The sequence below is a fragment of the Cataglyphis hispanica genome, chromosome 10 (assembly GCF_021464435.1).
Source record: "Cataglyphis hispanica isolate Lineage 1 chromosome 10, ULB_Chis1_1.0, whole genome shotgun sequence".
Taxonomy (NCBI): Eukaryota; Metazoa; Arthropoda; class Insecta; order Hymenoptera; family Formicidae; genus Cataglyphis; species Cataglyphis hispanica.
This window is the reverse complement of record NC_065963.1, coordinates 1,521,328-1,544,694: the sequence shown is the minus strand read 5'-3', so window position 1 is coordinate 1,544,694 and position 23,367 is coordinate 1,521,328. Positions and strand designations below refer to the sequence as shown.

The 23,367-nt window shown below is 30.2% G+C and overlaps 2 protein-coding genes across 9 annotated transcripts; one reads left to right on the top strand and one right to left on the bottom strand.

Moving 5' to 3' along the window:
• Positions 1-460: 460 nt before the first annotated feature.
• Positions 461-19,044, top strand: LOC126852247 (glutamate receptor-interacting protein 1). Of its 6 annotated transcripts, none has more exons than XM_050596842.1 (7): positions 463-1,147; positions 3,460-3,554; positions 4,486-5,027; positions 9,282-9,793; positions 9,882-10,201; positions 17,404-17,628; positions 17,711-19,044. In XM_050596842.1, the coding sequence occupies exons 3-7, from the start codon at positions 4,496-4,498 to the stop codon at positions 18,030-18,032; spliced, it is 1,911 nt and encodes a 636-aa protein (XP_050452799.1). In that variant the 5' UTR covers positions 463-1,147; positions 3,460-3,554; positions 4,486-4,495; the 3' UTR covers positions 18,033-19,044. The 6 variants fall into 6 exon arrangements, with proteins under 6 accessions (XP_050452797.1, XP_050452799.1, XP_050452798.1 ...); XM_050596844.1 differs by lacking the exon at positions 463-1,147 and adding an exon at positions 3,138-3,223 and having other exon boundaries at positions 3,525-3,554; XM_050596845.1 differs by lacking the exon at positions 463-1,147 and adding an exon at positions 3,154-3,223 and having other exon boundaries at positions 3,533-3,554.
• On the bottom strand, positions 19,025-21,502 carry LOC126852273 (solute carrier family 35 member E1 homolog). 3 transcript variants are annotated; one of them, XM_050596909.1, is made up of 4 exons: positions 20,881-21,502; positions 19,626-19,834; positions 19,411-19,545; positions 19,025-19,347 (listed from the first exon to the last, which is right to left on the bottom strand). In XM_050596909.1, exons 1-4 carry the CDS (start codon positions 21,239-21,241, stop codon positions 19,033-19,035), a joined length of 1,020 nt encoding a protein of 339 aa, XP_050452866.1. In that variant the 5' UTR covers positions 21,242-21,502; the 3' UTR covers positions 19,025-19,032. The 3 variants fall into 3 exon arrangements, with proteins under 3 accessions (XP_050452866.1, XP_050452865.1, XP_050452867.1); XM_050596908.1 differs by having other exon boundaries at positions 19,025-19,545; positions 20,881-21,499; XM_050596910.1 differs by having other exon boundaries at positions 19,025-19,545; positions 19,626-19,853; positions 20,881-21,034.
• Between the last annotated feature and the right edge of the window lie 1,865 nt (positions 21,503-23,367).

Genomic DNA, 23,367 nt, shown 5'->3' with positions numbered 1-23,367 from the left:
GGTTGTTATTGAATTTAATAAGAATTGATAAAAGGATTTATTTTTTATGAAATTTTGAATTTTTTAATAAATGTGTGTGCATGTTGTAACTTCCACAAATTTTGAGATATCAAGCTAAATATTTTTACATGAATAGACTATCATTAAAGAATGGTTGGCATTGATTTTAATGAGAATTGGTAAAGAAGTTCATTTTTTCATAAATTTGAATTAAAAAAAGGTATGATTGCTAACTTTCGTAAATTTTGAGATAAATATTTTGGGCTAAATATTTTTATATTAATAGAGTATCATTATAAAAGATAGTATTGAATTTGATTAAAATTGCTGAAACAGTTTATTTTTTATAAAATAAAATTATGAGGAATCAATGTGCAAGTTTTTAATTTGCACAATTTTTTACTTGTTTATTACTTCTATGAGATTGTTTTTAAAATGACGGACTATTTATAGTTTGTTTTTAATTTTTTTTTGATTTCTGCTTTTCTCTTTTATCATTAAATAGTGTTTTCTTATATATATTTTTTACACAGTCTCTCTTTTATTCTATTTTGTCCTTCCGATTCTCTCGCGATTTATATTTTTCTTATTTGTTAAGGTGCGTACTGATTTGAATATTTTTGCGCGCACGAACGATTTGCGCGCACGAATGCTCTAATGTGGACGTAACGTTTTTGTTTCAACGCTCTGAGCCATAGACATAGTAAGTATAGACTGCGCTATCTTTCCTTTGTTTAGGCAGCGTGAAATTTAGAAAGAGAAAGCCTCTATTTTCAGACTCTTTCTCTTTGTCTAAATGATGCGTGGGTGAGGGAAAGAAGCCTTCGCTGATTCGTAGTATCACGCGATGTCGCAGCCATATTAAATTTCTGCTCCACTCTAAATATTGATAGACAGAGACACATAGCCTGTGAAAGCATGTTGTCTTCTTTTAAAGTTTGTACATTGATATAGTCAAACGCGCAGTCTATACTTACTATGTCTATGCTCTGAGCACGCACGAATGCAATCCATCGTTGTCGGTTTATCAAAAAATTTATGTGCGGAACGATGCTCAATTTGGACGTGTATGCAGAACTGAATCTTTGTGCGCGCAAAAAAAGTTATGGAGTGGACAAAATAAAATGGCTCTTCAATTAATAGACGAGTATGAAAAGTTTCCACTATTGTGGGATGTTAACACGAGTTCCATTTTTCAAGAAATAAGAAGCTCGATACTTGGAAGATAGCAAATAATTTGAAAATAATTTACTGATTTACGGTGAATGACTGAAGTTTGAAGCACAGTTTTGTACGCACGAATAAAAATTTTAATATCGAAAAAAATTTACCCGCACGAACGTTTGTGCGGGTAAATCATTCGTGCACGGAAAAATGCTCGAATCAATACGCATCTTAAGATGTATTTTTTCACTCGCATTTATATAGTTCCATGCTCACTGTATGTACATATTAACTTCAGATCATCAAAAAATTGCATACTTTTACCGTTGTTTTTTATATAAATGTCACAAATCATAGTCAAAAATCACATATAGAAAAAAATATAGAAAGAAATAATAACATTAAGTCAATTAATAAATATGTATTAATATTTTCGAATATTTTTGCTTTTACAAATTAATAATTAACAAATAATTTTTAATAATAACATACATAAATTTTAAAAAATAATAAATCGATTAAACATTTTTATAATAAAAATATAATAAATCTTAAGAACAAAGATTTAAAAGAGTTTTTAATTTGCACATAATTATACATAATTTGTACAGATTAATTATATATAGGCGAGAGAGTGCACTTACAAAAACGGTTTGCTAATGTATTAGGTAGATTTTTAGATGTCACAACAAAAATTTACACCTTCTTTTTGTATCTGCTAATATTGTTTGTAACATATGAATTTGTAGTAGCAGATTCTAGTAATATCTTCTGGCAAATTTAGGTCCCATTGCCAAATATTAATCACTGCATTGAATAAATATGAGTTTCATGTATAGATATAAATTCTGCCTCTGCTATTTAGATTTTAGATTGATTAAGTGCAAAAAATGTATGCGCACTCACGATATCACAGTATTTGCTAATCACTTAATTTATTTACTTTAGTTACTTTAATTTGTCGCATTTAGAAAATTGTTGCTATAGTTGCAAGACCATTTTTTTGAATGTAAGGAACAATTTAAATAGAGATAGATGAGACACACACAGACTGATGTTAAAGAATAAGAAATTAAGATCAGAGACACATACAATAGCAGAATTATAGTATTAAAAAATTACAATATGAAGATTGCAGTACGAAAAGCAAAAGATTAATAGAATCGATCACTAATCACAAAAATTTCTCATAAATTCTGTATATATGTATATATTCTGTATTATATATACATATTATATTCTGTGTATATAAATTCTGTATACAATATATATATATATATATATATATATATATATATATATATATATATTTCATGATGGCAAAATATATTTCAAATAAACATTTACATATCAATTCTGCATAAAGTTGTAATATTGATTTGTTTGAAATATAATGGTCAACGACATGATAAGCTGTAAAATTATTTTTTTATATATTAATAAAATTGTGAGTAAAAATATAGTGAAAATAATTTTTTCAATTACACATTATTAATAAAATAATATTTAATTTTTTTATTAGAAGATTCTAATATTTTTGTATATATGATTACTTAAGATAGTCATATATTTTGTATAAAAATTATTGTTTTTTCAAAAAAAAGAAAATAAAATAAAAATATATTTATTCTTTTCTTTATGACTTATATTTGAATCAATTAAGTTGTAACATAATTAATATATTTACAAAAGTATATAATTAATGAAATGTAGTTTGAGCTCTTATAGTACTTGAGTGTAGGCATTTTGAACGAATGCAGCTAAGCCTAAGATTTAATGAGAAGCGCATGATCTCATTTAATGCTACGGCGACTGCGAAGCGTCACAGGGCCGCATAACATTTTCAAGAGAAGCAAACTTGCAGATGTCATCATACGTATAAATAGATCCGTTCGTCTGCGCGATGATACGGCCCTATATTAAAGGAGTTATTTTTGAAAGCCACATCGTGAGTCGTTATAGTTCTGCACTCAGTTCTAAGGAGTTTCGTTCGTGGTAAGAGCTCGGTGGTTTCGCGCTGCGCTAGAGAGTTGTCGAACAAAGACAACTTGTTTACCTCGTGAGCAAAAAGAATCATTAATTGTGCCACTAAGATCTAATATTTCATATTTATTGTTCTTTTGCTTCTATCAGTGAAAGATTTAGTTTTTTTCTAATTTATCCCGAAAACTTACATATATTTTTGATCTTCACACGAGTTAGATTTAGTAGATTTATTATTAGATATTAAAAAGTAGCTATAAGGAAACATATTCTTATATAAATATTTTTCATTAATAATCGGCTTTAATCTAGAGAATGCTCATTATTCAATATAACGTAATGTAGAATGTTTAAAATGATGAGAATATTAATATAAGTCGACAAGGAAGAAGATTTTAAAGAAGCAGGTAATTTCCAAAATTTTTGTACAAACTGCATATGTATGTGATATGTATGTGAATGACTTATCGTTGTTCTCAACTGAAATGCTTATAGTCAATTATATATACATACATATATATACTCAAAAAAAAATTTATATATAACCAAATATAATATAATTGTATACAAAATATATTCATATGTTTCCTTTCTCTTATATAATCTTGTATGCAAATAGAGAAAATAATAAAATAATTGAAAAATAATTATAAAAATAAATTCTGCATTGTTTTTTTTCAGAAAAAGTGAAATTTAAAGAAGTGCGCGAAAAAATTGCTTATATTCACCTAGTAAACAAAATGCGCGTCAGCAATGTCAGCATTTTATTCATTGCCAGAAGTTACTAGTAAATTGGCATCAATTATGTCCGTTTGTGATCTGCAAACAGAGCCTGGCGATCTGACAGCAGATTGGCGGCAAAAATCGAATTTACTAATATAACCTGACGTTGTACATTACTATTTTATTTAAATAATTAGAAAAGAGATTCCATCGCTAATCTGCTACTTAATCGGTAATAACAGTTTGTATTAAATTTGTAATTTCTTAGCTGACAACAATTTGTAACATGCATTTGGCAAGATCTGATTTTGATAAATTTGACTACTTGAATAATTATATACGTAAATATTTATATATGATCGTAAATATTTATATATGATTCATATATAAGAAAATATATATGTATATATATATGAACATATTTTTTATATGTTTTTTTATCTTTATATTCGATTATATATGACCTTTTTTTTGGGTATAATAATAAACAAAAAAAAAAGTAGCAAGAAATCATCATCAAAAGGTTTTCTTTCTTAGATAGTTATAATTATTTTGCTGAATTAATTCGGGCATAATATATCGGATCGTAATTAATAATAAGAATCACGTAAACAGATCAACAAGGATGTTCAGTTCATTAAGGCTAACAACTATGCGCTCGCACAAGAACCGTGCTAGACCGGGAAGCATCGCTACGTCTGCGAACTCCGACTCTCCCAGAATGGAAGATACACATGCGCAAATACAATATCATCCTCACAGCTTTTTGCTATCGAACGATCAGGAAGCAACAAATGTCGGTTTGTCATCGCCGTTCAGTGTTTCTTCAAAAGTCGCGCAAGTGAGGGTAGAGCGAGAAAGTGGCAGTCTCGGCGTAACTCTTCGCGGTGGAGTGTCGAAAGCTTTGATGGTGACGGGAGTAAAAACGGACGGACCGGCTGCCAAAGAAGGAAGAGTTAGGCCCGGTGATCGATTGCTGGCGGTAGATGACACCGAGTTACGGGGACTTACTTTGGCGGAAGCACAGCGAGCACTTAAGAAGAGTTCGGATGCACCTGTTACGTCTCTCACAATTGAATATGATGTTGCAAACATGGAAGATGTGCGAGCGGCCACTTCCGGCCCATTGCTTATTCAATTGGAACGCGGCTTTTCAGGTATGTTGTTCTTTCCTCAAACGTTTTTGTTTAAAATAAATTATAAATCTTATTTATATTCTAAACTATAAATATTGAATCATAAAATCATTAAAATTAAATCATAAAAGTTTCATATATTAACCTAAAGTAAATATGTAGCATGGGATTGTGCACCAAAAGAACTATACAAAATTCTATCAAGAATGTACTAACTATACAATACCAAAAAAAAGTTAACTTTAATTTGAAATTAATGAAATTCTATGCTTTTGTGAGTTAAGAAATGTACCATATATGCTCGTATCGTGTAAAGAATTTAAATAATATTAGTTAATATGATATGAATATATCTGCACATTTTGCAAATGTTATGATCATCAGCAAAAAACCTGAATTTTATATGAAATTAGCTGCAAGAAACGAAAAAACATTGTATATATTAGAGTCATTTATTATAATATAGTCCTATATTATATTATATTATAGAACTCTAGCATATATTAATAACCCAGCCAGCTATGTCTATTTTAACAAATATTGGTCAAATTCAACAGTCATTTCAACAGAATGTCAAAAGTTGCAGATTTTATTTAGTTTTTGCTGCTAATCTGTCATCAGATTGCCCTGCGCAGATCTTGCTCGATTTTTGTTGCCAATTTGACGTCAAATCATGTCAAACTTTGCTTGATTTTTGCTGTCAGGTTATAGCAAAAACTTAATGCGGATATAGATGGCATTAAATTTGTTACCAATTTCTGAGCGAATTTGACAACAATTTGTTACTGAAAATATTTAATATTGTAATATTTAATGTAATTTTCTGAATTTTGCATTGCTTTTTCATTAATAACTTGATAACGAGTTAACGAATCGATATCACCTTTTTTTAGAAACGTTGGTCAGTATATGATTTACTTATATACAAACAAGTTTCAGAATATTGGCAATGCGTGAATCAGCTAGAAAATCGCCTTCTGGGGAGCGATAACAGTTCTTGAAACGAGGTGAAAATTGCAAAAGTGAACAGATTTACTAGATTTCAACAAATGAAATTGTAGATATTCTAGTGAATTTCTTCACTTTTGTATTTTCCACTTTGTTTCAAACAATTTCCTTAATAGACCTCCAGATTTTACACATTTTCATATAAATAATAATAAATAAAAACAATCTATTAAATTTTCAGGATATTGTCAAAATTAATTTTAAAATGTTAGCATCAATCCTTAAATTATTCGTTTTTTATGTTTTCTTGGGAAAAAAATTCATATACATATAACATACCCAGATAGCAATTTGACAGCAAATTGTCACCAAGCATCAAAATCAATCAAAACTTGATAACAAATCTGGTGTCATCTGTGTCCGCAATAAGCTTGTCTTTTTGCTGGCAAAGTTTGGTGACATAACCTGACAGCAAATTGCCCACAAAAACCGAGCAAAGCTTGACATGACTTCATGTCAAATTGGCGACAAAAATCGAACAAGATCTGCGCAGGTCAATCTGATGGCAAATTGATAGCAAAAAATGAACAAAATCTATAGTTTTTAGCCATTCATATAAAATGTATTTAAATGCATTTAAAATCTCAATTCTAAATAGCAAAATGACGATAAATTTTGATCACAAAATGACTAATTAGATATTTTAATGTTAAGTCTCAGAAATGACGTTATAATATATGTCACATCCATGAGAGGTTATTTTCTGATGTTCTTTTGATAAAATTTTTGGCAAAAATAGGATCAATTACAATATTATTATATAATAATAATATATTGTGTTAAATCATAAATTTAAATAATTTTATTCATTATATTAAACATTTTTTCGGACATAAATTGCCCAAATAAATTAAAATCAAAAAATTATCTGTCCAATTTTTCAAAAGTCAATTCAATATCTGAATTTCCAATTCCCAGTATGGAATTAACTATATCAGAAATTGAACAGTTAGAAATAGATATTTATAATATTATTAACTGTATTTTGCAGGCTTTATATACACTCATAATAAAATCTTGAATACGGGTATAGATAGTGAGTAACGTGCTACATAGCGGTAAACGATTGAACTATACCATTTCAAATATTGTAATAAACTACAGATTTTGTTCGGTTTTTGCTGCCAATCTGTCGTCAGATTGTGCACGCCAAATCTTGTTCAGTTTCTGCCATCAATCTGATGTCAACCATATCAGCAAGCTTTACTCGATTTTTATTACCAATTTGTTGTCCGAATATTTCAGCAAGTTTTGCGCGGTTTTTGCTAGCAATTTGTCAGCTTAATCGATAACAGTTCTTGTACCACATTTGTAGCTTTTTTGCCGACAATAATTTGTAGCAAGCATTTGGAAATATCTGTTAAAACAGATGTGGCTGACTGGATATATAATAGTCCATATCAAATATATAAATATATAAAATTATTCACAAACCTGCGATCTAGTATTAAAAATAATTGTGCAAACTTCGATAGTAACCGAATATGATCTGCCACCGCTCCATACAGCAAACTTACTTCGTATGATGTCTTTATACAACGCTCCATACAACAAACCAAGCAACGTATACTATACAAAATATAAGCTATAATCACACAGAAAAACGTACATCGTGTGACGCCGGCTTTAGTGTTGACAAAAATGCAGCAGAAAACGAGCAGTCCATGCGTCATAATATGCTACAAAAAATGATGCAAAAATTTAAAAAAGCAGATCTTGGCGTAGGAATAGTAGAATTTGCGTGCTCTGATACAATATGTCAACAGAAGATAAATCAAAACTCAGCATAACATAATGGTGTCATGTTATATTGGCAAAATATCGTTTAAAATCGAGCTCATCTACAAACACGGAATAACGGCAAAAACACAACAAAAACATATAACATTGTTTATTGTCATAAAATAATGGCAAAAACACACAGATATTATATAAAAGTAAATATCGGATTATAGTTTTTTTCATTTATCATTATACAACGATCTGCCTTGTACTCAAGTTTCTATCACGGAAAAATCAAAATAGTAAAATTCGTCAATGACGAATTCACAAAATTTTTGTCACAATATAATCAATTAAACGTTTTAAATTAGATCTTATAAAACTATAAAATGTCGATATATTATATCCATGAAACGTCATTTTTTAACTTTTTTTACGGCAAAAATAAAACCAATCACAGTATTAGTATATAATAATATATAAATTTAATATATATATATATATATATATATATATATATATAGATAAATTTAAATAATTTAATTTATAAAATTAAAAATTTTATTTATATAAGTTTATATCTTAAATAGACAATAATGAGAACCATTTTTATTTATTCGGACAATTCCTGTCTAAATAAGTGCAAACCAAACATTTAATCTGTGATTTTCCAAAAATCAATCAAATATCTGAATTCCCATAGGGGGATCATATTAGAAATTAAACTAATAAAAATAGTTGTTACATGTTATTAGTCGCATTTTTTTTGCTTTGACAAAAACTTAAATACAAGTACAAATAGCGCATATATGAATAATCGCATCGCAGAGATAAGCGAATGAACTATAATATAATCAATACAAGTTACAAAAAACTTTATTTGGACGACTTTAGATCGTTTCCAAAATGACGTTTTTTAAACGGGTGGTCTAAGAAATGATGTCTTTTAAATGTCAATTATTAGCTGTCAATGTCATAGATAGACTATAAATGACTAAAAATAGACGTTATTATGACTGATATTCATAGTCCGTTCTTAAATTTAAGATCGTCTCAAGTATGATCTTGAGAAGCTGTGCGGTCAATTTCATTGGGATCTTAAGTTGACCCAAGACCAGACATAAGATCTTTTAAATATAAAAACAGATTATGAATATCGTCATATGTCATCTTTTGATGTTACTCTGCTACTTGAGAATAAAGATTACAAAGCACACTTAACAATATTAAAAGTGAATACTTATACAGCATTAATATAGTGATGTTTTTTCCTAAGTTCTTAATATATTTTTGATATCTTTATGTTTTCAGCTTGATATCACAAAAAATGTTTAACATATGTAACTGTATTATTACTATTTCACATTCATCATTTAATTATACATGTATAACATGAAAATATTGTTACACGTGATCAAAATGACATTTTTATTCTGTACAAATTGGAATGAAAATGTATTAAAAATAGAAAAATTGTTTTGTCTTGATATGTTAAAACTTTGAATATTTGTATATTAACTTGAAGTATAAATTAAAAATCTTCAGGAGAACTGGGTTTAACCGTGAGAGAGACATCAAACGGAATCTACATAGAAAGTCTCCGTCCGGCGAGCACAGCAGATCGCTGTGGCGCTCTTCAAGTGGGAGATCAGCTATTGGCCGTAGATGACACGCCTGTTCAAGATGCGACAACTGCCGCAAAGTTGCTTAGAAATAATTCTCAGAGCTGTCGTATTGCTAGACTACAAATATTACCACGACCGCCAAGAACAGTCAAAAGGAGAGCACAGCCGCAAGTCCAGCCGAATTCGAACCAGACTCTACAAATGAAGGAAAACTTGACAATCATTCTCCGACCAGATCATCGGGGCTTCGGACTCGCGCTTAAATTAATTGAAGATCGTATGAATTATGTCGTGAGCTTTTTGGAAGCTGGTGGACCGGCGGAACGAAGCGGCGTCCTTTTGCCTGGTGATAAGGCTATCGCAATCAATCGAAGAATGTTACGCGATCTGCAACCGACTGAAGTAGCTAATATACTTGAGACATCGCAATTGGTAAACACATATCTTTACTTGTTTTTATTTGTATAAAAATAAGATTAAATATTTTTTTATTAATTATTTTTATATATTGCATAATCAGATCGAGTTAGTGATAGAATACAGAGTAGGTGGACCAGTAGTTCCGAATTCCGGAGTTTTCACAGTGAGAGTAACGAGGCCATTAGGTGGCCAACCCGATCTGGGTCTCACGGTTAATGAGGACTTAGTAATCACGGAAGTTCGTCGAGGATCGCTTGCTTATCGAACAGGCAGTTTAGCATCCGGCGACAGGCTGCTCGCGATAGATGGGGAACAATTAGATTCTGGAGATTTAAGACAAGCCGCTCAATTATTGCATCGACCCGGCAGTTCAGTAGTTGCTTTAACTGTCAGAAAGCCAGATCCTAATCCAGAAACAAGGTATTTAATGATGTGCATAACATTTTCTAGAAGTATTAAGTTCGACAATCAAAAGTATCGATTTTTTAGAGACATAAATACCTGTGTAAGAAAAAAAAACCTCTGTTAATTCGCTATCGGGCAAAAAATAATTTTTTGTGCCAAAAATGTATTGGAATTTTTTTTCTAAATTACACCCAAGTTTTAGTTAATATAAAGGTTTTTGCGATTGCTGAATCCAAATATAAAATCAGATTTTTGAAATTCAAAATGGTGGACCAAATTATGTGATGAACCAAAAGCAAATTCGAATTCAGCGATCCCCAAAACATATAAATATCAACACACAATCAAATCATAATAGTATAAATATTTTTTTCAAGATATGCATATATGCGTCATAAAACAAAAGGCGGCACGATTTTTTTGACGCACATATGCGCGTTTGATATATGACATGTGTCATTGACAGTGAAGAGCTAAGCGCGCATTTTTAAAATTTCGTATTTTTATTAATTGTGCATTTATGATAATTCCATAAATTACAGCTTAATAATACGAAATTCAACAAATGGAGAACTAACTTTACACATAGGTGACAAAAATGTAATTTTTATTAAAACTTATTATTTTATATAAAGTGGCCCATTTTAAATGACGTATTGATATAGTCTCAAAAACTAAGGCTTTCACCAAAAAATGTTTCATACAAGTTTTATGATTTTGTGAGGAACATAATCCGGATAACCAAACGTGATTAATTATATATTGAGCAACCTAATGCACTGCATGTGTTGTTAAATGTTTGTTGTACATTTGCTAACATCGAAATAGGATGCGTTATTAAATGCGGCAATGTGATGGTTTATAAAAGCAATCAGTTGACGAAATTTTAAGAGCAAACAATCAGCAATATAGATATGTTATGTCATCAGCAACGACAATAACTGATGGTTTACTGTTTTGTCTATAGTCATAACGCCGGCAACGTGACAGCAACAATAGAAATACAATGGCCGCGTTCAGCATAACAGTTGCTGAGGTATCGTCTTGTCAACACTCGACGTTTGATTTAGTTCTAAAAGTAAGAGCTACTAAGCGGTTTGTTCTGCTAAATGCGCCCAATGATTCCCATCTATTATCACGCATATTTCCCCAAACAATGAATGTTGACAATGAGTTCTGATTAAGAACTCATTGTCAACAAAGTATAAAAAATATGAATTATCACAGCACATATCAAATGCTGTCAAATCTCCATCTTTGCGGATAGCAAATTAGTATTAACACGTTGCCGTCACAATTTGCCGTTCTTAGATGAATCAAGAGACACGGTAGCTAAGTATAGCGAAGCACACCGTGTATCTATACGCGAGACGGTCAGTTGCAAGTACTTCATAATTACAGTTCTCAGTAACGCTCTCGGCTGGGCCGATCGAGTTTTTAATAGGCTTAATGGACAGCTTGGGTCTTAATTATATAAGGAAAATGTCTTTATTTTTGCTCTACATGATCTACGATCAGAGATATTACAATGCAAAGTTCAAAATGTGAACATTTTATTTAAGAAACGTCCCCACACGGAATAACAACCTCTAATAGATGTCCAATAGACATCCATCATGGAGATTCAAAACCTCTATTAGATGTCTATGTAATCTCTTATAGACACTACTAAACGATAGAGTCTCGATTGAGCACACTGTCTCGGACACCGGCCCGATTGGACACAGACGCTATACCAAAGTACATGCATATCAGGAAGCATGCGCGCGCGCACACACACACAGGAGAGGGGATGCAAGGGGGGCCTTCGGCACCTGCCTCTGCCTACCGGCGGGATGGACCTCGCTTTACAACTTACAAAGTACATACTACAGTGTCTGATCGGACCGATGTTCGATCGAAACTGTGTCCGATTGAGCCTGTGTCCAATAGCAACAGTATGTGTCCAATCGGAATTGTGTCCGATGGAGTCTGTGTCCAATTAGGACTGTATCCGATCGGGTAATTTTGTCGTATCCGATCCATAATATACGCAAACGGGTCGATCTCTACTAGACATCCACAGATCCGCATTTGTTCCTTCCATTCGATATCTATTAGACGTATTTATAGATGTCACATAGACGTCACATGATATAATCATACATATTTCATGAAACTTTGCTGAATAAATCCCTCACAACAGATCAACATTTCAATAAGAAATTAGAGTCACTTTAAATTGTAAGATGGTAATATTCCACAGAGAAACCTGCCATTAATCTTCCAGCAATATGAAAATGTTCATCATCCAAACTTATTCCATTACCATCTCAGAGATATAGCGCATAACGTTGTATTAATATTCATATAATATGTCACAAATATTCTAATATTATTTTTATTAAGAAACCCTTACTAAAAAAAATATTGATAAAAATCGATTAAACACTATTGATTTTCAATCAATCAAGTTTTTTCACCAATAACTCAATAGTTTGAATTTTCTTTTTTTTAATATATGGCATTTCACAAAAATAAAATCAAGTACAACGAGCTCATATAATTAATGTATTTTTGGAAAAAAAATATATATATACACATACATATACAATTACACATACAATTTTACATCTTAAATAGAGAATAAAGAATAATTTTAATTTTATCAATGTTTATCTGCCACAATTTTTAAGAAACAATCAGTCCAATATCTGAATTTCCTATAGCAGGAATGTATCAGAAACTAGACTGATAGAAATTATAGTTATATTTTTAATCTTCTGCCATCTTCTGCTCTTTGCAAGCTTTATATATTCTCATGACTGAATCTCAAATGCGAGATAGATGCATCGCGCGTCACATAGTGGTAAACAAATGAACTAGCGATTAAATACTACATATTTTTTTGTAAAGTTTTTGAACTGTTACGCGCAATAACATTTCTCATGAAATATTAAATAAATAATATTTTTGAATCTATAAAAACATGCACATTAATTATTAATACTAAACGATTTTTCATAGTTTTGTAATATTTTCAGCATACTCGAAAAGTAAAATGATTGAGCGTAAGTGCGCTGAAATATTAAAATAAGATTCCATTAATTTTCGAACATTATTATAAAGATTTTATTGTAAAATACGTGGTAAATATCAGTAATGTTATCATTAAAATGTGTAACCTCCCTATAATCTTATTGCAATGTTCAATGTTGTGAGGGACACATTCCTCAGATAAATTCCTCAGATAAATGTTCAAAAAAGTTAAAATCATCCGTGGTTTATTTAAAATAAAAAAATATACATATATATATATATATATATATATATATATATATATATATATATATACCAGATAGCCAAATCTGCTCAAACAGATTTTGTCAAACGTCTGCTACAAATTTATCAGCAGAAAGACTGCAGACTGTATACAAAATCTGTTATATCAAATAATGATAGCAGAACATCAGCAGAAATATTATAAAACCTGCTGATATAATTTGACAATAGATCAGTAATAAAAACCAAGCAGAATTTATACATAATTATTATAGTAGATTGGCAGCAGAAATTGAGCAGGATCTGCGCAATGCAATTTGATGTCAGATTGGCGGCAGAAACCGAGCAAGTCTGCGCGTACGCATTTTGATGGCATATTGGTAACAGAAATCGAGCAGGGTCTGCTAACATGAAATCAGATTAGCAGCAAAAACCAAACAAGATTTGCGCACACGCAATCTGACAGTAAATTGACAGCAGAAATCGAGCAGAATCTGCAATAATTTATTGAAACAGTAGTTTATTTGCTTACCGCTATGCGACGTAGTATTCACTTTCTATATCTCGTATTCAAGTTCTTGTCATAAGCGTATATGAAGCCTGCAAAATGTGGCTAACAACATATAATTATTTCTATCGATTCAATTTTTTTATACGATTCTCATACAGGGAATTCAGATATTGAACCGATTTTTGAAAAATCAGACAGATAAATGTCTGATTTCACTTATTTTGGACACTTTCTGTTCGAATAAGCAAAATTATTTAGTTATTATATATGATATAAAATAGAAATCTAAGATATAAAATATTGCAGATTCTACTCGATTTCTACTGTCAATTTGCTGTCAGATTGCGCGTGTGCAGATCTTTGCTCGGTTTTTGCTGCTAATCTGATATCATGTTAGCATACCCTGCTCGATTTCTGTTACCAATATGCCATCAAAATGCATACGCGCGCAGACTTGCTCGGTTTCTGTCGCCAATCTGACATCAAATTGCATTGGCAGATCCTGTTCAATTTGTGCTGTCAATCTGTTATAATAATTCTGTACAAATTCTACTTGGTTTCTGTTACTGATCTGTTGTCAAATTATGTCAGCAGGTTTTGTAATATTTCTGCTGATGTTCTGCTATCATTATTTGATATAACAGATTTTGTATACAGTCTGCAGTCTTTCTGCTGACAAAAATTTGTAGCAAACGTTTGACAAAATCTGTTTGAGCAGACTTGGTTATCTGGGTATATATCTTATATTTTTAAAAATACGCTAATAAAAAGCTTGTTTTATTTGATTTTATGGATCTTTTGTGAAATTCCATATACATTAAAAAAAAGTTTGAACTATTCAATTATTGGTGAAAGAACGACTGAAAATAGTGTTTAATCGTTTTTTGCCAATGTAATATCTTTTTGTAAGAGTTTCTTAATAAAAATAATATTAAGAGGTTTGTCATAAACATATTATATGAATATAATATAACATTACGTGTAAGATTTCTAGTATATTAATGAAATGAGTTTGGATGAACATTTTTATGTCGTTGGGAGAGTAATAATAGGTTTGTTAATCTCCGTGGAATGTTATCATTTTATGTACAATTTAAAGTGACTGCATCAATCTTATAACTAATTATATAGATTTATTATAGATGTTTTTTCTACAAAAATTAAAAATTAAACTATCATTTATAAATTCGTTAAATTAATACTATTTTCTTATCTTTATATGCGTACTAATTGTATCACGAAATTTATTAAACTATTTCATAAAATCAAAAATACATTAGTTTTTAATATATTTATTTTTTAATATAATTATTTAAGCAATTGGATATATTTTATTTATCTATTTATCTATTTTTGTGCGTAAAAACAACTAAAAATATATTTTTGTTTTATAAAATATAAACCAATTATATAATTCAGAAATCTATAATTTTAATCTATAAATTAAAAATTTTCTTTGCTAAATTAATGATATCAATTTAACACAGAAAATTCTTAATTTTTAGGTTTTCAATTACAGATTTTTGAATTATATAATTGGTTTATATTTTATAAAAACAAAAATATATTTTTTAGTTGTTTTTTACGTACAAAATAGATAAATAAAATATATCCAATTGTCTAAATAATTATATTTCTTTGTTAAATTGATGATATCATCAACTTAATAAAGAAAATGATACATTATATGGATTTTGATATATTATATGGATTTATTCTGTTGGCATAATTTTTAAATATCATTATTTTTGTAGGAAATTTAAATTTATTAGAATTCACGACTTTGATACGGTCGCACTTTTTGACCCTAGTTTTTCAAAATTAACTGTTTCAATAATTGTTGGCAACATGACAGCAACCTCACGGGCAATTGGCTATCTGAAAAAATGATTCTATTGATTTAATTTTGATTAACATTGATTTTGATTTTATTTTGAATGAAAATCATGAGATTATTTCAGTCATCTTTATTTTATTTATTTTTTTTAAGTTACAACCATTGTAATTTGTTTATACTAATCGATTTCTTGCAATATTTGATGTCAAAAGTTTTATAAGTGTAGAAAATGATCAAAAATTTAATAATGTACGAGATATTTTATATTTTAATTTAACATATTTTTACATAAATTATGAAAAATCTCATAAAATATTCATTCTTTTATTCTTGCCTTATTTCTACACAAAATAATAAGAGAACCAATCGGTATAAAGAAAACACGTAGTTGTTTTTAAAAATAGTATTTTGTTACGTGCAGTTACACATTTCTTTCTTTCTAAAAACAATTATGTATTTTTATTACAACTGATTTCATAAAAGTATTGAGGTAAGATAATCAAAAAATTAACATTTTACATATTTTATAGTTTATAACAAATTATGTCAAATTAAAATATAAAATATTTCGTAAATTATTCAATTTTTGTGACCATCCTTATACCCTTTATAATTTTTTACATCGAATATTATGAGGAATCGATTTATATATAAACACAGGGTAATTTCGTTAAAAAAAATAGAGATAATCTTAAATTAATCTAATGATTTTCATGTAAGATCAAAATTAATGGCATCAACTTACGTCCTCCATAATCATAACACTTTTGTACAAAACATTTTTCGCGTACGATAAAAGCTTTAATTTTCAGAAAATAACAATACATCATTTAAAATTAGTTACCCTACACATATATATATATATATATATATATATATATATATATATATATATATATATGTCCAGCTAAAGATCGGCGCTGAATTGCCAAACTTCACTCAATAACTCTTTTATTAAGCGTTATCGAAAAAAATGGTACAGGAGTTTTGTTCTCAGTTTTGCCTGCTCTACCTGCACACGACGGGTGATGCGATTGACGCCGGACACTCTGTATGTATATATATATACCCACACATATACAAATACACATATTACATATATTATACCATACATTGATGTATATCACGGGCAGTAATTATGTAATTATTATAAAATATGAAAAAAAGCAAAGTATAAAATAATAGCAAAGAAAAAAAAACACAAATAACTTCAAAATAAATTTCTCTAAACAAAATAATTATACATAAAATAATATACAGGGTGTCTGATAATAATCGTCCCACTCATAATATGCAAATAGAGCGGAAACCAAGCAGAAAAGTTCTTTATCATTTTTTTGTATAACGCTTAATAAAAGAATTATTATAGACACTCTGTATAATAGCAAAATATTTATTTTACATAAATTTTATAATTACAATATACACTCAAAGAACGAATTCAATACAAAGAATTCAATACAAAAATAGTGAAAACACAATTTTCTTTATCTTTTCAATATAAAAAGCGTATAAATATATTTCTTATAAAAAATTTAATGTCTAACAAAAAAAAATTCTGATAAAAAAATTATTTATTTACTTATACTTAAAAGAAAAGCTTTACAGAGATTGTTCCAGGAAGCTTAGTATAGGAAGTGACACAGTCCAGCCACAATTTTCAACTGGTGTGTTACATTCAGCTAGAGAGAGTCTTCCTAGTGTGGACAGCGCAGTGGATTCTTGGGGCGAATTAGGAGAGAATGGTAGTACTATGCCAGAAATATTGAGAATTTGGGATACTGTTTCTGTGGACAGTGGACAGTTAGACTTATCAATACCATCTTATCCAGGGTATTGATCGATTAACTTACAATCAAAAGATTTATTCAACAATAATCGTTTCTTCGTGTAATGTTTCTTGTTTAAAATTCAGAGTACAAGAATGCGGTGATTCCGACCATAAAGCCCAGCAGATAGTACATGTATCGTTGCACAAGGATCCTGTCTATGAAGACTTTGGCTTTTCAGTGTCGGACGGTCTTTATGAACGGGGGGTTTATATAAATCGTTTACGGCCCGGCGGACCTTGCGATGGTATTCTGCGACCATATGACAGAATTCTTCGAGTGAACGAAACCAGCACGGAAGACTGCGATTGCTGTTTGACGGTTCCTCTTATTGCAGCAGCCGGACCACGTCTAGATTTAACTATAGCAAGACTCTTATCCCCACAAAATATTATTAAAACTTTGTAACTCGATATAATATAATCATCTATAATCAACTGCTAGTATATCATCGCGATTCAATATAATCTTATTACAGAATATCTTGGTTACTTTAAAGAATATTTTATCTTTATATTAAATATTTTAAAAAGTACTGAATTATTGATAGTTATTTGGGCATGACTGCAATTTCATATCTGAGCATTGCTTCGAACAATATATAATACTTTCAATATATTTTTGTATACATGTATATTATTTATAAAAATAGATGTATAGATTGTGATTTTCCAGTTCAAATATCTTTTCCTATATAAAATTCACACGCACGCACGCATATGCCCAATGTACAATTTGTGAATATGTGCCTATATATTAGCACTTAAAAAAAAAGAAATTAAATAAGATTAAAACAACACAATATAATCTGTATAATATTCAAATCACAAGTACATAAACTATACTATTGTAATTGTTTAATTATTTAAATAATTTAACACAATTTTCACAATGTAGTTTCTCTATATTAATAAATAGTGCACCAAATATGTGAGAATACAAGATGTTAAAACATATTTGCATATTTTTCATATTCTATGAGCGATTTGCAGGAATGTAATCAGTTTTATGGTTAATGCTAATTGAACCAGCAATTAGCTAATCATATTTTTAAACAATGCAATCATACCTTACCAGCAGGTTCAGCTTTAAAATTGAGAAATCAAATCGAATTTATCACAACGAACATAGAATCAATATATAGAATATGTTTTATTAACTAAGAAATATTGATTATCGCAGAAAAATATAAATCACATTTTCCTTCAATATTTATGCAAATTAAAAATACACACATTGTAATTGGTCATGAGTTTCTTCTATGTATCTGGCAAATTATACACATGTATAACAAATCATGTTATATTTTGTTGCGCAAATGAAACTGATCCACAGACAAATGAAAATTAAGTCTCACTGATATAAAAAAACTTACTTGAATTTGTCAAAATAAAACTATTAATTGAGACTAGATTGCAAATGATTGATGTTGTTTATTGGCAAATCCATTTACCATAAAGGAACTGCTATTACCATTCTGAGTTGGATTATAATATTTTGGAAGAATTGTCTCCTTTTGTTTCTCCATTTTCTGATTATACTTAGCATTATTGTAACACAATACTCCAAATATGGCCATAGTCATTCCAAATATATTCAGCCATGTAACTGGATTGCCAAGTATGAGTAATGTTACTGCGATCACGAATATGCGTTTGCTCGCGCTAGCTACCGCGTATGTTAAAGGAGTTACGATAGATAGCACAGAAAATGCAATAATGTTCTGAAACCAGTTCAATATACCATCTAAAAACAACAATCCTAATATATAATAACTCATCTCTACCGATGGTCTCATCACCGGTTCATATATCAAACTATATAGATCATATACACCCCAAATTGGTAAAAACATAAAGAGAGCTAGACGGCCAAGTATGTGCAGTAACCATAAGTGATGTATCCCTGTTTCATGCAGTACCTATAAATCAATAATTTGCAATGTTTAGGTAAAGTAAGACATAAAATTAAATGTTTTATTGAGATTTTGTTGCATCTTACCTTTTTTGAATAAATATTCTGCAAAGAAAATGCCATAGTGGATGCTAATGCACTTATCAGGCCTATCATATTGAAACTAAGCTCTGTCAACGTAGCAATCGCTACACCACCGACTATTGGTACAAGGCTCAAGTAGACTTTCCATGTCTGCTGTTCTTGAAGTATTATTCTTGATAGGGCTACCGTAAAGAGGGGCATTGTAGCCTTCACTGGGACAGAGCCAAACTTCTGTTAATATAAGATAATATAAGACTAATATAAAACTAAAGCAAACGCACAGTATGTATTTATATGGAGTTTTTATAAAATTATATTTTCAAAAAAACACTGACAAAAAAGTCATAGTTAAATTATTTAATAATATATTTATATTTTTTTCTTTCCATATCTACTGTTCAAAATTCTGGGTAAAAAGAGAATCTTTTAAAAATATTTTTGATACAACTTTGAATAAATAAATATTTTATCGTGTTTTCTCTAATGTTTTTCATTTATACAAAGGAAAAACACCTCTTAAATTTTAAGTGCTGTGTATGTGTAAATATAAATGTACTGAAAATAAAATTTATAATTTTAAAATGTACTGAAAATTAAATTTCAATATTTTGTTAAAATATTGAATATAGAAACAGAGACAGATATATATTTATAATATATTTTAAATGCATAATTCATTTAATGCTTGCCAACTGTTTATAATATGAAAGCTTAAAATTATCAAAAAGAAAATTTAAAAACACACTCTATTCTATCTGTTATATTTATATGAAACCTTGCCAAGAAACAAGATTATGCAACTCTCAAACATCGTGTATCATATTCAGCATTCAATATTATTGAATTTTTTTTCAATTTTTTATTATGCAAAGACTGCATGCTTGACAATAATTGCGTATATTTTTGGCAACATGTAAAAGTTACATTTGCTATTAATATTTTATTTCGAAACTATGGACCGCAATAACAGCAAAGGTCATCATGCAATTGGCAATTGAATAGAGAATTTATAAAGTCCCGAAAATTTTTATATTCGGGCTGCGTTCCGTAATTCACTGCCAGTACTGAAAATCTATAATGCACGTGACATAAACTGATTTTCAGTACTGGCAGTGAATTATGAAACGTAGCCTCAATAGCCAATTATGTGTTTCTCTTCTGTGTTCTTGTTGGAAAACACCCTATATATACGACACGCGTATGTGTATATACGTGGCACATTTGTGAGATTTTAAAAGCTTGTGTTATGTATACATACCAGTGTGAGCATAGGAAACAGGTACTTTCCAAATGCTGACGTGGCTGAACACGTTTGCGAGGAATTTGCCTAAGGCTAAAGGTACGATGAGCCGTAAATAATAACTCCACGTTATGTTGGACGAATATCGTCTCACGCCCCAAAGATTAAAGAATGGGCCGGAATAAAGAGTGATCGAGGTTAACTGGACCATGGTGACGGTGAGCGGATACGGGAATTCGGACAACAGCATCTTACCGACAACATTGCTGCTGCTAGATATCACATACCACAACAGGCATAGAAATAATACCGTCACCATTTCGCGGTTATTTCGTCTATCATCCATAATGTTTATACGACAGAGAGAGCGAGCGATCATATCAAAACTCACTCCCAAACCTAGTTTACTTTATCACGTATGCACTCACAATACATATATACACGATATCCATGGATTCACACTCTTTGTGGCAGCAGCAAATTTTTTTTAATGTCAGCAGAGAAGTCTGTGAGAGCGGCTACATCGGTGTTTTTCGTATGTACAATTAGGAGTAACGGGCGAAGGGTGAACGATGAACTCCGAATTGACAATGAAGACTCACGCGGTAACAATGCAAAACTTCAGTTTCAGGGTTACCAATGTCACTATAAGCTGGGTTTCAATTCTTCATTTAGGAGTCAATCATGTAATTTCAAAATGAAAATTTTTCATTTTTTATTCATCCAGATTTCATGAAATTTTTCACGCATAGCGTGAATGTGTATGTATATCATCAATTAGCTAGGATGGGCGAAAAATGAAATCATTAGGCCCTCCTCACAATAAAAGGAATAAGGAATAGAGAACAGAAAACAAGGAACAATTTAATATTAATATATGAAACATAATTTATGGCGTTTTTGAATGGACGAGTTAATTCAACCCGGATTAATTAATCACTATATTTTACTATGAATTCAAATCTTTTATTGGCAGAGACACTGCAATGATGCTATTAATCGCTCTCAGAGCGATTAATTTCACCACCTTCGGTTAGATTAACCGACGGCAGGGTGGCAACTGAAATGATAAGAATACTTGGTTTTCATTTATCTCTATTTTCTGTTGCCTCTCTGCTGATTTTAACCGTCGGTTAACTTAACCGAAGGTGGTGAAATTGGCCCTTAATCGCAACAGAAAATAGAAGTGAATGAAAATCAAGCATTCTAATCATTTCAGTTGCCACCCGCTATCGGTTAATCTAACCGAAGGTGATAAAATTGGCCCTAAATTTGCCATATTCGAAAACGCTATTTATTACACAAAATAAAGAAACAGAGGAATAGCGCTGAGGAATAATGATGAAATTTTATTCTATATTCTGTATGCCATATACATTGTGACGCAGTGCATACACTACTAATTATATAGTTAATAATAATGCAGCCTGCTCGTCGTTCATACATTTAGAAATTTACTTAGATGGCGTTTTTGATATAGCAGGTTCAATTGCTCTGAGAATGATTAATGACGTCATTGCACTGTCTCTGATCAAAGACTTGAATTCATAGTAAAATATAGTGATTAATTGATGCTGGTTGGATAACCCGTCCATTCGAAAACACCAAAAAAAAGTTGATTAATTTTTGTAAATTATGTTCAAAATATAGATATTATAATAATTATAACTATAATTTTTAATCTCTATAACTATAAATCTTTGTTCATTAGAGAGCTTTTAATCAGAATGATGCCATAAGGCCTGTATCAGACTACGCATTGAAGATTGAAATTGAAGATTGATGATAGAATTTTAACCAATCAAGACAAAAAGAAACTAAAATTTTAATTTCTTTTGTTGTAATTAGTCAAATTCCAATCTTTAATCTACAATTTTCAATGTGTAGTCTTAAACGGGCGTAAGGAGAGTTCTGCCATGTTTTATCGAAATTGTGCTACAGAGGAAAGATATGTGCGAGAGAGAAAGAGATCTTTATCTGTGAGTACTTTTCAGCAACATACACTGTATTGCATAAAAGCATTTTATTGGCTACATATTATCTTAGAAGATGCTTTAGATAATATGTAGCCAACAAAATGTTTTTGTGTAACACAATATCGTCTTGCTGAAAAACTCTTTGTCGTGGCCTGTAGTCAGCTGTTAGTTGTTAAGCGAAAACGGGAATGGATGAAACATGGAGGACCAATCAAAAATGATAAGCGGGGAGCACACACTTTTGCATAAGCGCATAACCATAAACATAAAGAAATTGATTGGTCCACAAATATATGCATAAGGAAATGAACCAATCAATTTCCTTATGCTTATAATTATGCGCTTATGCAAAAGTGTGTGCTCCCCGCTATAGCCATAAGACTATATCAACCTTTTCCATAAAGCGAGGAGCACACACTTTTGCATAAGCGCATAACTATAAAGCGGGGAGCACACACTTTTGCATAAGCGCATAACAATAAACATAAGGAAATTGATTGGTTCATTTTCTTATGCATACATTTGTGGA